This window comes from Gossypium raimondii, chromosome 7 (assembly GCF_025698545.1).
Source record: "Gossypium raimondii isolate GPD5lz chromosome 7, ASM2569854v1, whole genome shotgun sequence".
NCBI lineage: Eukaryota > Viridiplantae > Streptophyta > Magnoliopsida > Malvales > Malvaceae > Gossypium > Gossypium raimondii.
Genome location: NC_068571.1, coordinates 14,107,328 through 14,122,022, shown reverse-complemented (window position 1 = coordinate 14,122,022; position 14,695 = coordinate 14,107,328). Strand labels below are relative to the sequence as shown.

The 14,695-nt window shown below is 32.1% G+C and overlaps 1 protein-coding gene across 1 annotated transcript; it reads left to right on the top strand.

The window, feature by feature from the left end:
• The first annotated feature begins 10,922 nt into the window (after positions 1-10,922).
• On the top strand, positions 10,923-14,447 carry LOC105800859 (myosin-binding protein 3). Its single transcript, XM_012632223.2, has 3 exons — positions 10,923-12,191; positions 12,289-12,486; positions 12,577-14,447. Exons 1-3 carry the CDS (start codon positions 11,156-11,158, stop codon positions 13,959-13,961), a joined length of 2,619 nt encoding a protein of 872 aa, XP_012487677.1. The 5' UTR covers positions 10,923-11,155; the 3' UTR covers positions 13,962-14,447.
• The last annotated feature ends 248 nt before the right edge of the window (positions 14,448-14,695 follow it).

Here is a 14,695-nt window from a genome sequence, read left to right as displayed (position 1 = left end):
TTGAAGAAAGAACATAAAAGATGAAAACTTGATTTTGCTTTATTTATTTTATCTTTAATTACTAATTTCCAAAATTGACCTTAATAACTAAACCAAATTTCAAAATTGTCAAGCCAACATCTTCCACTAACTCATAAATGGTCTAATTACCATGTAAGGATCTCCAATTTATAAATGGTCTAATTACCATATAAGGACCTCCAATTTAAAGTTCCATAGCTATTAGACACCTTTAACTATTAGAACATAACTTTTGCACTTTACGCGATTTAGTCTATTTTATCAAATTGAGCATGTAAATGGTAAAATTTCTTAATGAAATTTTTATACGGTGATACTATCATGTTGTAGACCATAAAATAATAATAAAATAATTTTTCTAACTTCGAATTGTGATCCCAAAACTATTGTTTCGATTTCACTAAAATCGGGCTGTTACAATTAGGAAAGGGACCAAGTGGAAAGATTAAGCAAATTTTGGGGGTTGATTTATTACATTACCTAATTTCCTAAAATTTAATAAAAGAGGAAGGGAATTGACATGGATAAAACTTGGGACTCTAAGGAGGATGGAATTGATACGACCTCGGTTTAGTAGTTGAACCCGAGTCGTTTAGTTCCCGATCGTAAACGTAGAAGTGTATTAGAAAAGAAGAAGAGAAAATGTAATTAAGTTCAAAGAGGTAAGGTAGGTTCGTTCAAAGTAGGTTGTGGAATTTGGTTTAAGTCCAAATGGTATGATTAGGTTGGTCGAGTTCGGTTTAGGAATAATTCAAGAAATGGTATTTGGTTTAGGTACGATTTGGTATTTAGGAATTGGTACGAAATGGTATGGAATTTGGTACGAATTGGTAATGGTTCAAAAAGGTCAAGAGTGAACCAACACTAAAGAAGAGTGTTGACCCGAAACTTATAGGACCAAATTGAGTTGGAAATGGTGGATAAGGACCTTGACCCAATACTTAGTAAAGTATGAACCAAAGGTATCAAAGGTGAACGCCACACTCGGGTTAGGGAGTGATAAGTTCAAAAGAAAGACTCGGAAAGATGCCACTAGAAGCTAGATAAGTCTTACGGGTCTCGAACGAAATTTGAGAGAAAATGCCTCACAAATTTGGCAGCAATTCGTTACTTAAAATGTCAAAAAAAGTCCTTTACAAAGTAAAATTTCAGCTATTTATAAGCAACACCTAAGCTAGCCGAATGGTCACTTACATTCCTTCAAAATTAAGCAAATGAATCACTTAAATGAACTAGCTAGATTCTATTGAACATGGAGCTCCATTAGACACCTTCTAGATGAAGCATTGGACTTAGAAAACTTGGATGATGCATGGATAGCTAGGTTCGCCAATGGGCATAAATTAGCTCATTTATGTTGTAACTTTTGGTGAAAGGTGACCAACAATTAAGAGGATAATGAGCAGCCAATTCAAGTGTGAAAGCACAACGTTGAAGAGTCATGGAGTGTGAACACATGGAACCGAAAAGCCAAGATGCATCCAAGAAATGTGAAAGGAATTAATGGGCGCTTTGGAGTTGGAAACATTAGCTCCTTGGCGAATAGTCACCTAGGAATGTTGAATTCAGCTCACCAATTTGATGCATGTATCTCCGATGCAATGTATCTAACATGCATGCACCTTGCTAAAATGAATCTTCAAATTCACTAACCATGTTAAATGATCCCACACATTCTACCAACCTATATAAATAAGAAGAACTAAAATTAGTATGATATTTAGTGAACAAAATTAATATTAAAACCATGAAACATTAATTCGGTCAACTATATCACTAAAATCACTCATTAAATTCGATGACTTTAAAGCAACTTAAAATCATGTAATAAAACTTGACATATTAAAACATGCAACAAACATATTAATAAGTCGTAATAAACTAATTAAATCGACTTAAATAAATATTCACTATTAAATTAATGTCTAGTTGATATTGTTGAATTGAAAAGGTTTGAGCTAAAGTTGAGCTAATTGAGCTCATTGAGCTGAAATGGAAGTTAATTCACCGTATTAAAGTGCACGGATTGCTTTTCGAGTTGGTCCAAGCTTCCTCGATGTGACCAACCAAGATCTCGCCCCAAACTTTGTCAACTAAAGCCGAAACAGCCTCCTTGAATTGTTTAGCTCGTGATCGGGTGATGGGACCTTGGGGCAACTCCAACGGCTCCTTGTTCGAGCTAGGTAGGACTTGAGGCGTGTCCGTATCAGGAATGATGCTTGGCCATTAGGCTGTTACTCATTTCTTGGTCATTTTCTACCACATTTATTTCGTATACTAACTTGGTTTTCATCCTTAATTGCTAAAAAATAAAGAGGAAAAATTCAAAAAGTGGGGCTTGAACCTTGGTTCTCTAGGGGTTTTACTAAGCTCTTAACCACTAATACTAAGGCTCAGCGTTTCATGATTTTTAAATCCTAACCCCTTAATTTTCGAGGTTTTGCACTGCTTCTCAGGTGATGGCTCGATGCTCACAAGACAAGTGAAATTTGTAGGTCACCAACTACACGACATCACCATAATCCCAAACATAACTTAAAACTAAGACTATGTCTCTCTCAAAGAGAGGGAAATAAATCTTCAAACCTAAAAATTTCAAGACGTGGAAGAAAGAAAGAAAAAGCAATTTAGAGATATGGGTGCTTAGGTTTAGGTTTAGTGCATTTATATAGGGAATAGGGCAGGGTAAAATAGGAAATTTTTTTATCACGAAAATCCTGGGTTGTAGGTCTTAGACACAAAAGCAATTAACTTTGGTTGGGGTGGAAACCCTAGAGGCAAAACGCTCCCTGCAGGAGGCATTTTCGTCTAATATTGCAGTAAAAATGTTTTTTGCAGAAAGTGTTTTCTCTTTGCATTTCTAAGTGGAAAATGCTTCCTGTAGGAGGCGTTTTCAATACAATTCTAACATGTAATCTTGGAGTAGATATGGCTTCTTGTGATGCCTGAATCAATCCATGTAATCCAGAGTTGTCGCCAACTCCGGCATGAGAAATGGTTCACGCGTTGGCAAGTAATTGTACATGTGCTGCCAAATCTTGATATACTTCTTGTGGAATGTTGCCCAGTTTTCGTCAAGTCTCCCCCGCATGTCGATCATGTTCAGGTCATTGAGCTCCTGAGGTTGCGGTGGAATACACTGCGTGCACCCGAACTGTCGCATAACTCAGTCTTATTAGTGCATTTCGATCGTTGCAAACATGATCAATGCCACTTGCACAAGCCAAATTTTACGGTTGGCAAAAAATTCATCTGGGATACATTCTTGAATCCTCAGATCCGAATATGGCATCCATATGAACTACAGTACGAATTTATAAATTTCAGCAAGTGCAGAATATTTAATTTAAAATGTTGGAATAAAAAACTGATAACTATGAAGTTAATAAATTAATCTCCTATTTTGTTTGTTGGTCTAAAACTAGTCGAATGTCTTCGAGCTCGATTGGTATACCACTGTGTCTGGCGGGTTTGTTCCACTAGTAAAAAAAATATGTTATTTCAAAATTACAACGATGAAAATTCCAATATTATAACAATATTATCAAAAGAATTTTATCATGTTACGAGTGAGAATTCGTAAGGGACTTGCACTTGGGGCGTAGAAATGGTAGTCAATACCATGCCCACAATTGAAGAAATAGCATGCAACTGCCTATTTTAGCTTTTTTCAGTATTGTCGCCTGACACATTTCTCAGTACAATGTCACCAGCACCGCTGATCCCTAGCTAAGTAGTCTCACTTCTCTCAAGCCGGCTACTAGTAGTAGCCACCTCCAGTGTACTAGATTGATAGATTTATTTAGCATTAGTAGACCCCCGATCAACCTTAAGATGAATGGGCGCGCGAATTGCTCCTTTTCAACATTGCTCGTTGAAGTCTTGATAGTTTGGAAGTCGTCCTCCAACTATCTCATCTCAATTTGGTTACCCCTAAACCTGTTTGGCACCTTCCCCATTAGTTGCTCGCATGTTGCACTCTAATCGACACTAACAACTAGTCTCGTAAAGACAGCCCCATCAACCAGTAGACTAAGTTGTAAATTGACATCCTCGAGTATAATTGTACACTCGCCGCAGAGGAGATAGAGCGTGTGCTTCTTCGATTTCCATCTCTCACCAAAACACTGATGAGTGGGGGATCCAATTTAGTCCCCTTTGGCATGTGCGCAGCTTATAAAAAGCCTGAATCTCGCAAGTGTCCATGAAGACCTCCGGTGTACCTTCGCTTAAGTTGTTTATGTACGTCTCAAGAATTCGATCTTCAGCCTGAGCATATAAACATAAAAAATTATTAATTTGAACATCATAATAATTAACTATTTAAATTTAAATAATTTGATATTTTTTTCTTAACATCATAATAATTAACGGATTAAAATTAAATAATATTTTCTTACCATTTGTAATTGAACACGGAGATGTGCTTGTCATCCAAATGAGTAAGTTAATATACCATCGAAAATTGAATAAAATAAAATCAAAAGTTTTAGAAATTTTTTAAAAAAATAAAAGAAAAATTGGAATTGGGAATTTAGAATAAAAAATCGAGAATAAAAAATTGAGAACAATAAGTCGAGAACAATAAGTTGAAAGTTGAGAGTTGAGAGTTGAATTGAATGAAATGAGAATTGGAGGGTTTATATAGGAAAAAAAATAGTCATTTGGATTTATGACCGTTGGGAAGTTATCATTGGACAAAAAACACACCTTACAGGGTGCGTTTTCACTGATGTTCTAGAGAAAACACGCTACGCAGGCATTTTTAAGAAAGAGAAGAAAACGTGTCATACGTGGGGCATTTTTTCTGGAACATCAATGAAAATGCGCCCTATAAAATGCATCTTCTTTTCTCTCTTCAAAAATAATATAAATTGGTAAATTTTATGAAAAATGACATGGTTTCTCAATTTTTTTTCAGCTTATATGGATAAGTTTGCCTAACTTTTTCCTCAATTTGTAATATATATATTAACGCGAAAAAAGATGCAAAACATAGTACACTCCAATTACTGAATCTTCCCATTACATTTTTTCTAATGTATGTGTATGTGAATTAAGCTGTTGATTTGGTAAGCTTTTTCTTAAAATCCATCGATTAACAAATGGCTAATGATTCTCAAATCCAAGAATCTACTTTTCAGAGAAGTGAAAATCAATGAAATAAAAAATAAAATAAATTGAATAAGAAAAGCTGAAAGGCCAGAATGGAAAAGCAAAAGAGAGGGACCGGAAGGGTTGTCAAGTCACCATCAAAGTACCCTAAATTGTTCTCTTTTCCCACTCTTTTAACTTTAAATTTCCTTCTTGTTAGGGCTCCCCATGATGCCTGCCACTGTTTCACACACCTGTTCCATCATCATTCCTTTCTCTTTCACTTTAATTATAAAACCAAATAGAATCCCAGGTTTTCTATATAATATAACTAATCACAATGCTACCACCTTTCAGTATTTTTCTTTATCAGATTTAAGTGGCGATGCCAAACATTTTTTTATTCTATTTTCTTAAGTTATTTTATAAGTTATGTTTTATATTCCATTAATTACATTCATAAGATATTTTTATATTCTATTTGCTTAAGTTTGCATTATAGTAATCAATGGAGCCAAGTTGGTTGCATCTTACTTTTAGATTAATAAAGTCAAATTACCATTCTATTTTATTTTTGTTATCTTTCATCTTTGTATTCAATAATTTTCAATTAAAATAAAAATATTTTAATTAATTATAAAATAATTTAATTGATATTAAATTAAAGTATAAATTGTATTAATAATAAATTATTATTTTTCAATTAATATGTATAAGTTTTTTAGAAGATAGACATATAGTCACAATTGTAATTACAAAGAATACATCCGAATAACTATAACTAAGGGTGAGCGTTCAATCGAATCAAATAAAAAAATTTTGAGTTAATCGAGTTGACGAATCTTATTTTATCATGCTAACTCGATTTGAAATTTTCTCGAATTGAGTCGAGTGAGAAGAAATTTGAATAGAATCAAATTGAATATATTTGTTCGAGTTAAATTAAAATAAATAAATTTTGGTCCTTGTAGCCACTATCACCCACCGTAATCAAATTTGTTATTAACTTTCATCCCTCATAATTTATTGATTAATCTTTTATATATGAGTTAGTTCTTTGTTTGCTTAGTTGCTTCAATTATCTTCTAATTTTTGTAACCATGTATTTTGAAATTAAAAATATATTAAATGTAAAATGTGACTTTTTTAATAAAATTATTTTAAAGATAAAATGTGAAATTGATATAAACAGAAAATTTGAACAAGAATATTTTATGGCATCATCAATATTTCAATTTTAACAGAAATTGATAAAGATTCAGCATGATTAAACAATTCAATAATACAAATATACAAAATGTGAAATTTAATTCAATAATATAAATAGTAGTCATAAATTAGAAAAAAAGTTTAAAAGTTTTGGGGGAAAGCAAAAGGAAAAAAGTTTTTGGGGTTTAGGGGAAGTAAAAGTTTTTGGGGAAAAGTAAAAGAAAAAAAGTTTTGGGGGGTTTGGGGAAGTAAAATTTTTGAGGGGAAGTAACAATTTTGGAGTGGAAGTAAAAGAAAAAAAGTTTTGGGAATTTGAGGGGAAGTAATTTTTTGGGGGGAACAGTAAAAGGGTTTGGGGTAGGGGTGTTCAAATTTTGGTTAAAATAAAATTAATTGACCGGACCCATCTAATTCGGTTAATCGGTTGATTAACTGATCTAATTTGGTTGGAGGTCGGTTAATAATTTTTTGAAAGTTTAGTTTTCGGTTAATTCGGTTTGAAATCGGGTAATTAATTGAATTAACCAGACTTAATAATTAATAATACAAATTATATGTAGATTTAATTCGGTTAATTCGATCAAATGAACATTATCAATTTATTTTTTTATATGTTTTATACTTGTTTTAACAATTAGTTAATTCGGTTAACCGATCGAATTAACCGGAATATTTTGGTTTGGTTAATTTTTTTTGAAAAAAATTCCGATTTGGTTATCAGTTAAAATATTAAAAAGCTCGATTAATTCAATTAATACTAGTTCGGTTTGATCAACCATTTGAACACCTCTAGTTTGGGGGGTTGAGGGAAGGGAAGTAGAAGGGTTTGGTATTTGGTTTATTCGAATTCAAAAATTTAACTCAATTTGAACTCGAAATTTGAAGAAAAAAATCGAATTGATTTGATTAACTCGATTAATTCGATTTGAATAATTCGAAATTTGAACTTTTTTCAATTTTTTTGAGCCGAATCAATTTTGCTCACCTCTAAATATAACAGAATTAATCATTACAAAACACACTACTAAATCAAATTATACAAGATCCCATATAATAAAACATAAATTAAAATAAATATAAACTAAGAATCCACACATAATTTATATAGAGTAAACCTAACGTTTAAAGTTTCCAAAACCATAACCTTAATGTTAAGCTAAGTCTTCATTAACTATAAATTTATTTTTAAAAGTTGTTGTCAATGATGATTGTATTTTATTGTTTTCTTCTTCTTTACTTTTATTTCTAGTTTTATAATTTTTATGTAAATATATGTTTAATATTTCAATATTTAGTTATAATATTATGTTTGAGTTTTTATGGTTATATATTTTAATCAATTACTTTTTCAATTAAAATCTTTTAAATAATAAAAATAATTAATTTTACATAAATTAATTTAATGAATTTATTTAAAGATTGATATATAAATTAATTAAATATAAATATAAACTATTTATTTTAATTAAAGTAATATAAATTTAATTTTTAACACTTCAATATGTAATTAAATTTTTATTATGTTATAATTAAAACCAGAAAATGAATAAACTAAATAGAAAATATAGATAAATAAGAAAAAGGGTATAATTATTTTTTTTACTTAAAATTTGTTTAGTAAAAAAATCGAGGGGACTTATAGGTTTTTTCAGCCCTGGGGTAAGTGAACCTTCTTGAAACTATATGAAGGTAAGTGTAATTTATACTAAACGTGACGTGGGTAAGTGTTTTTTGTCCTAAAAATTTATCGATTTAATGACAAGGTTCAAGTCGTATTAGCTTTGAGATTGCAAGTTTGGAGTTCCATTTTATGTAAATAATGCGTAGGAACTTTTTAAATTTTATTTTAGTTTAAATTCCACTGTAAGATAATTTTATCTATACTTATTATGATTTAGATTTAAATATATTTTAATTATTAACTTTTTATTATAATTAGTTGAATACATTTCTTTGTAAACTAATTTGCAACATTTTTAAAAGAATTAAAATAAGTTATATGCATGGGTACTAGGTCCTGAGAACCTAAGTTCAAGATTTACCATGTGCAATTATATACATAAGTATTCAAGTCTAATTTTATACAATTGTCATGTGTGAGTTTTAGTTCAATTACTCCAGTTTATTAGGTTTAATTTAAATTAGTCTAATTCTTAATTTATTTGTACTGTGATAATTTAATTTTACTCTTTAATTACTCAAAATATATTTTATTGTAATAATTTAATATCTGTGATTATATTTATATTTGTATTTAGAGTTTAATTGTAAAAAAATAATCCTAATCTTGAAGAGCGTCTTGTCTAATAGAAAAAGTACTGCAGCAATGTATTGATGTGGGCCAACACAAAATTATACAAAAGAATACATGCCCATCCACCTTATTCACATTTGGAGAATGGTGGGCCATCCTTTGCGCGTGATGCTGCCTAAATCAGTGCAAGTGTCCCTCACTCACACTCTATTTATTATCGCTCTTTAGTCTTTACACATAACAAATACAATTCGTTTTGGGTTAACAATTATGTTCATTTCTTTATCAAAAATATATTTTCTTAATCCATGGGCGACTTCCATTTTTAAGCAAGTAAATACTTACGTCAACTATGGTTAAATTTTAATTTTATAAAATTGTATGGTAAAATTTAATTTTATAAAATTAATCAAGTATTTATTAATATATCTGTATGTATTAAGATTCAAATCTCACAATATTATTATTTAATGGGTGATTTGTAAATGCTATTTTCAAATCTCTATGAGATCAAAAGTATGCCATAACCTTGAATTGAGATAACTCCCATCACCTATAATCTATCTGAAAAATATATATATTTACAAAAATGCTTTCCTTTTAATGAAAATATTCCGTATAATAAAAATTTATATCTATGTTGTTGACCTAATTAAGTATAATTGAAAGAAACAAAATATGGTTTTAAACCATTAATTTTATCATTTTAATTAAAATATTATTTAATTTTAATATAACATTTTAGTAAATATATTTTTATACAATTCTTTTCATCCACATCTTGAGTGTGTCATAATTTAGTATTATTAAAATATTTTAACATTTTAATTTTTCATAGTAATTTTTACAATTATATCAGATTCACACTTATAAAATTTTTAAATCATTCTAAAATATGGCACACTTATTATATGGAGAAAAATATGTAAAAGTATATTTATGAAAGAATGACAAAATTAAGACTTTGAAGATATTGATATTGTAAGTTTCAAATGTAATCCTTTGAAGTTTTATTATGAGTTAAATTGCTTGTTTTTTAGATTTTATATAAAAGCAAAAATACTTTTATTATAATATTTGTAACATTTTAAAATAGAAATAATTTTTAATTGCTTTTAGCTGAACTATTGAATGATTAACTTGTGATAAATCAGAAACTTAAATATAATTTAAATTTTGTAAACAATTTTTACCCAATTCTTTTCTATTAAATTAACCCTTACTCTTTACTCAAACAATTTTCCAATTAGATTAGTTTTGGTCAATGAGTGGCCGAAGAAAACGACTCTCTATTATAAAGCAAGAACTCTACTTTTAGTTGAGATTTATTTTTCAAAATTAAATATGTTGAAAACGGCTTCATCAGTCATCACTCTAAGAAAATACTTCCAACAATTAGATTATTTCTTAGCAAAATCTATAATTTTAAAAATATTTTCTTCAAAATATCACACCAGCTATTTATTTATTTATTATTAGTGACAGATATATATTTTTTGGTATAAAATAAACTTGGGCTATGCTACAGCAACAACTAGACTATTACCTTCTATCTTTTTTTATTATTGACTGACAAATATTCTCCACCAATAGACCTTTTAAAAGAGGTGGCGGATCATCAAGAATAACTAATTAATATACTCCGCCTCTATCTACTTTAGCTAGATAATCAACAACTTTGTTTCCATCCCTCTGAATGTGACGAAACTTAACTTGTCAATCCTTGGAGCACCAGTCATGTATCATTTTGATTTTATCAATGTTACTTACGGGTATGAGATCATCCCGAAAAGCATCAATTAACAATGCGTTGTCACTTTCCAACTCTTTTTTTGTCTAAATCTTGTGATAGTGATACCTACCCCTAACCATGCATCTATATTTAATTAGTTATACATTTTACAAGTTAACCCGTTAGGTAACATTTTAAAATTAATAATTTTCATTAAAAGGATATATTTTTTAATTTTGAGTTTTTTAACATTAATTTCATTATAAATTCTTATCATGTCAATTTTTTATATAATACTTATAATTACTCATAGCTCCGTTCAACTTTTAAATAATAAGATAATGCGCTAAAGCGAATTCAAATCCACATCTTTTGTCTTGACAATAATATCGATACAAATCGAGTTAAATCTGTTTAAATTTGAATTTTTTAAATATAGGATAGATTATTTTATTAATAATTTTACCGTCTATTTTAACATTCACAGTACTCCTCTTAACAATATGTATCCGACTAACAGATTGATATACGGGCTTCATTATTAGTATTTATTTTATATAAATTTTCTTTTCTTAATCTACAATATGAAATGAAGGTATCATTACGCTAGCAAATTCAGTGTAAATGATCATAAATATTGTATATACTGTAAAAGAAAAATGAAACTCAAAATCTGTAAAAGAAGCGATCTTAGCTTCTCTTGAGACAATCATAGGTTTCTTTTGGCAGAAAGCAGAAAGACTGAAACCCTTACCGAACATTTTTATGGTTTTTTTTTTCTTTTCCTCAATATCCTATCTGATTTTCTGTCTCTGGTAATAGCAAGAAGACAATAGCAACCAACCATGGCTGCTGGCAACAAGTTCGCTAGATTTTTGCATAAACACACCAGCAAAATCACTGTTATTTTAGTCTACGCTGTGCTTGAATGGATCCTCATCTTCCTCCTCTTACTCAACTCTTTCTTCACTTACTTGATTACTAAGTTTGCCAATTATTTTGGCCTTAAACCACCTTGTCCCTGGTGTTCTAGAGTTGACCATGTCCTGGAGCCCGACAACAGCAACTCCTCAAACTCTTACAGGGATCTTGTCTGTGACAAACATGGTTCCGAGATTTCCAAATTGAGTTACTGTTCAAGTCATGGGAAACTAGCGGAAACACATCTGATGTGTGAGGAATGCTTGGCTTCTAGGCCAACGCCTAGTGACGGTAAATCCATTGGAATGACAAGGAGGATTGCTTTCATTTCATGGGTGAGTGGTGATCCCAAGCTTGACAATGGTGAAAAGGTTGTCCCTTGTTCTTGCTGCAATGGCACCAAACTTCATCCTCCATATTTCCTGTTCAAACCTAGTTGGGGTTCTTCGGATTGTGCAGAAAAAGGAAGTTTGATAATACAAGCAATCGAAGATGATGATGATAACGATGGCAGTGAAAGCGATCAGTGCAAAGATGGTGAGGATATGATTGAGATTAAACTCAACAACCAAGATGATGACAACCAAAACGATCAAAGGGCTAAGTCTGAGCCTCAGGTGCTTTCTGTTGTTGAAAAAGATGTACATCAAGATGACAGATCAGACGCCGTCAATATTTCAGAGAAGCATTTCAGCAGTGCCACAAGTGGAATCGTTGAACCTTGTTTTGCTGGAGATTATACGCTAGACTTCATTAATCTGCATCATCAGAAATGTGTTTCAGATCGCTTATTTCCTGTTGAATTAATTGATTTATCAACATCTGCAAGCCATTTCTCAGAAAAGCAAGATAATGGAAGTGAAACTAGTGATTCTTCTAATGAAGAGACACCATTACATGCTATTGATGAGATTGCAGAGACTATTACCAGTCCCAGGGAGGCTGAAAACCTGGAGCTAGGTATGAAATTGCTATTCAGTTTATTTGCTTAACCATGATTTATTGTACTTACCATACAAGTATCATTTTCCACTTTCAATGTGTTCCTTGATAGCAGATCATCAACTAGACAAGAATGATCTTAATTTAATGGCTGAGAGACCAATTTCCGAGACCACATTGTTAAGCACTCAAGACTCTGATCTGCCTCAAATTCAAGTGTCAGATTCTTCATTGCAATGCTTACAAGAAGATGGCTTTTCAACGTTTAAGGATCAAGCTAAAGGTGTTGATGCTCCTGAATCAAGCAAGACTCGTAAGACTATACTTGTGTTCATCATTGTGGTCAAGCATTTGATCTTGTGAATGGTAATTATATTTAATATATGTATCATATGTTGTACAGAAATTCTTGGTTTTACACTAGGTACACATGAAGAGAAGAGCACAATGGATGAGAACGGAGAAAGGATAAACGCTTCTTTATCGGTTCATACGGATTGTAACAACAACGAAGCAGAGGAGGAAAAGTTCCCTGACACTCCAACTTCATCACACGAAGGTATGCATTACTTGCATAATAAACTGCTATTCTTCGGGAAAAGACAATCGGGTATTGAGGAGTCTTTAGATGGGAGTGTAGTAACTGAGATGGAAAGTGGTGATCCGGTTCGAACCATTGAAAGGCTGAAAACTTCCTTAAAAGCTGAAAGAAAGGCATTGAGTGCTTTATATGCAGAGCTTGAAGAAGAGAGGAGTGCCTCTGCAATTGCTGCAAATCAGACAATGGCCATGATAACACGGCTTCAAGAGGAGAAGGCGGCAATGCAAATGGAAGCTTTGCAGTACCAGAGGATGATGGAAGAACAATCTGAATATGACCAAGAGGCCCTTCAACTACTAAATGAGCTTATGATCAAACGAGAGAAGGAGAAGGAAGAACTCGAGAAAGAATTGGAAATTTACCGCAAGAAGGTTCTCTATTATGAGGCCAAAGAAAAGACGAGGATAATGAGGATAAGCAAAGATGGAAGCTTGGGAAGTGGGAAATCTTCGGCTGCTTGTAGCTATGCGGAGGATAACGACGAGCTATCCATAGACCTGAATCGTGAAGCCAAAGATGAAGATAACAGCTTCTCTGGCAACCAAGAGAGCAGCAGTGATGCAGTTGGTAACTTGGAAGAAATGGCACTGGATTGTGTAAACCATCTAAGTGCCCTTGATGAATCATTGACAGAATTCGAGGAAGAGAGGCTGTCCATCCTGGATCAGCTTAAGGCATTGGAAGATAAGTTACTAACTATGGGGGATGATCAATTCATGGAGGACTTGAAATCAATTCAGAATTCCTTTGATGGTCTTGATGAGAAGAATGACCTGCGCAGCAAAGAAGGTAATGGATTTTCAAAAGAAACAAGTTGTGGCAAAACAATGGCTTCCATGGCAAAGAGTCTCCTTCCTTTCCTGGATGCAGCTGATAACGGGACTGAAGAAGGAACGATGTATGGAAAACAAGGAGAATCTGATTCTGAACCGGTAGTAATGCAGACATATCCTGGTCCAGAACTGGAGTTGGACCCCAAGAAACTTGCAATTGAAGAGGAGGTGGATCATGTTTATGAGAGGCTACAAGCACTTGAAGAAGACAAGGAATTTCTCAAGAACTGCATGAGTTCCATAAAGAAAGGAGACAAAGGAATGGATCTCCTACAAGAAATCCTGCAACATCTCCGAGATCTGAGAGCCGTTGAACTCCGAACAAGGACCTTGAGTGGTGATGTGCAAGGGTGATCTTAGGCTTGCCATGCATAAAAGGAATCACCTGGACCTAGTAATTTCATATATATTCAAGTGTCTATAGGGAATATCTCCAGATTGATGGGGAGATTCCTTATCTTCCTTCCTTTTGGGCTTACAAGAATGATGCAAGTTCCCAAAATTGGAAGGATCTCCTCTTTATCTGCCTTATTTACAACCAAAAAAGAAAGGGTGGAAAATGAAGGAAAACATACCATCTACCTGGGTTGATCATGTAGGGTAAGTCAGTTGAGAACCTAGTAGTTTTTCTTATTTGTTTAGATTTCATTTACTCTTTTCTCCATAAGGTTTGGAGGAAGATTTGAAAGGAGAGGGAAGAAGGCTTTATCCTTTACTCTCTTAGTATTTGCATCAGGGAATGTTATATAGATTTCATGAATTTTTTTTTCTTTTTTGGAACTCAAACATATGTGTTGACTTTCTATAGCTTTGTATGAAATTAATGTGTTCTTTCTTCTCTGGGTTCTCTCCCTTAGTTAAACTGTCATGTGTATGGCTTCTCATTTAGAACAGGAGGTATTGCATATTCAAATTACTTGTGAATCTGATAGAAGATAATTTCTTGGTTCTTGGTTCTTGGTTCTTGGTTAGAACTTTCTGCTGTAAATATATTATATAGTATATTTCATAGATGAAAGATTGTGATTTTTTGAGGTGACACTTATCTAGCTATTGGTATATTAAAAATGTCTTATATTAGAGTTGAA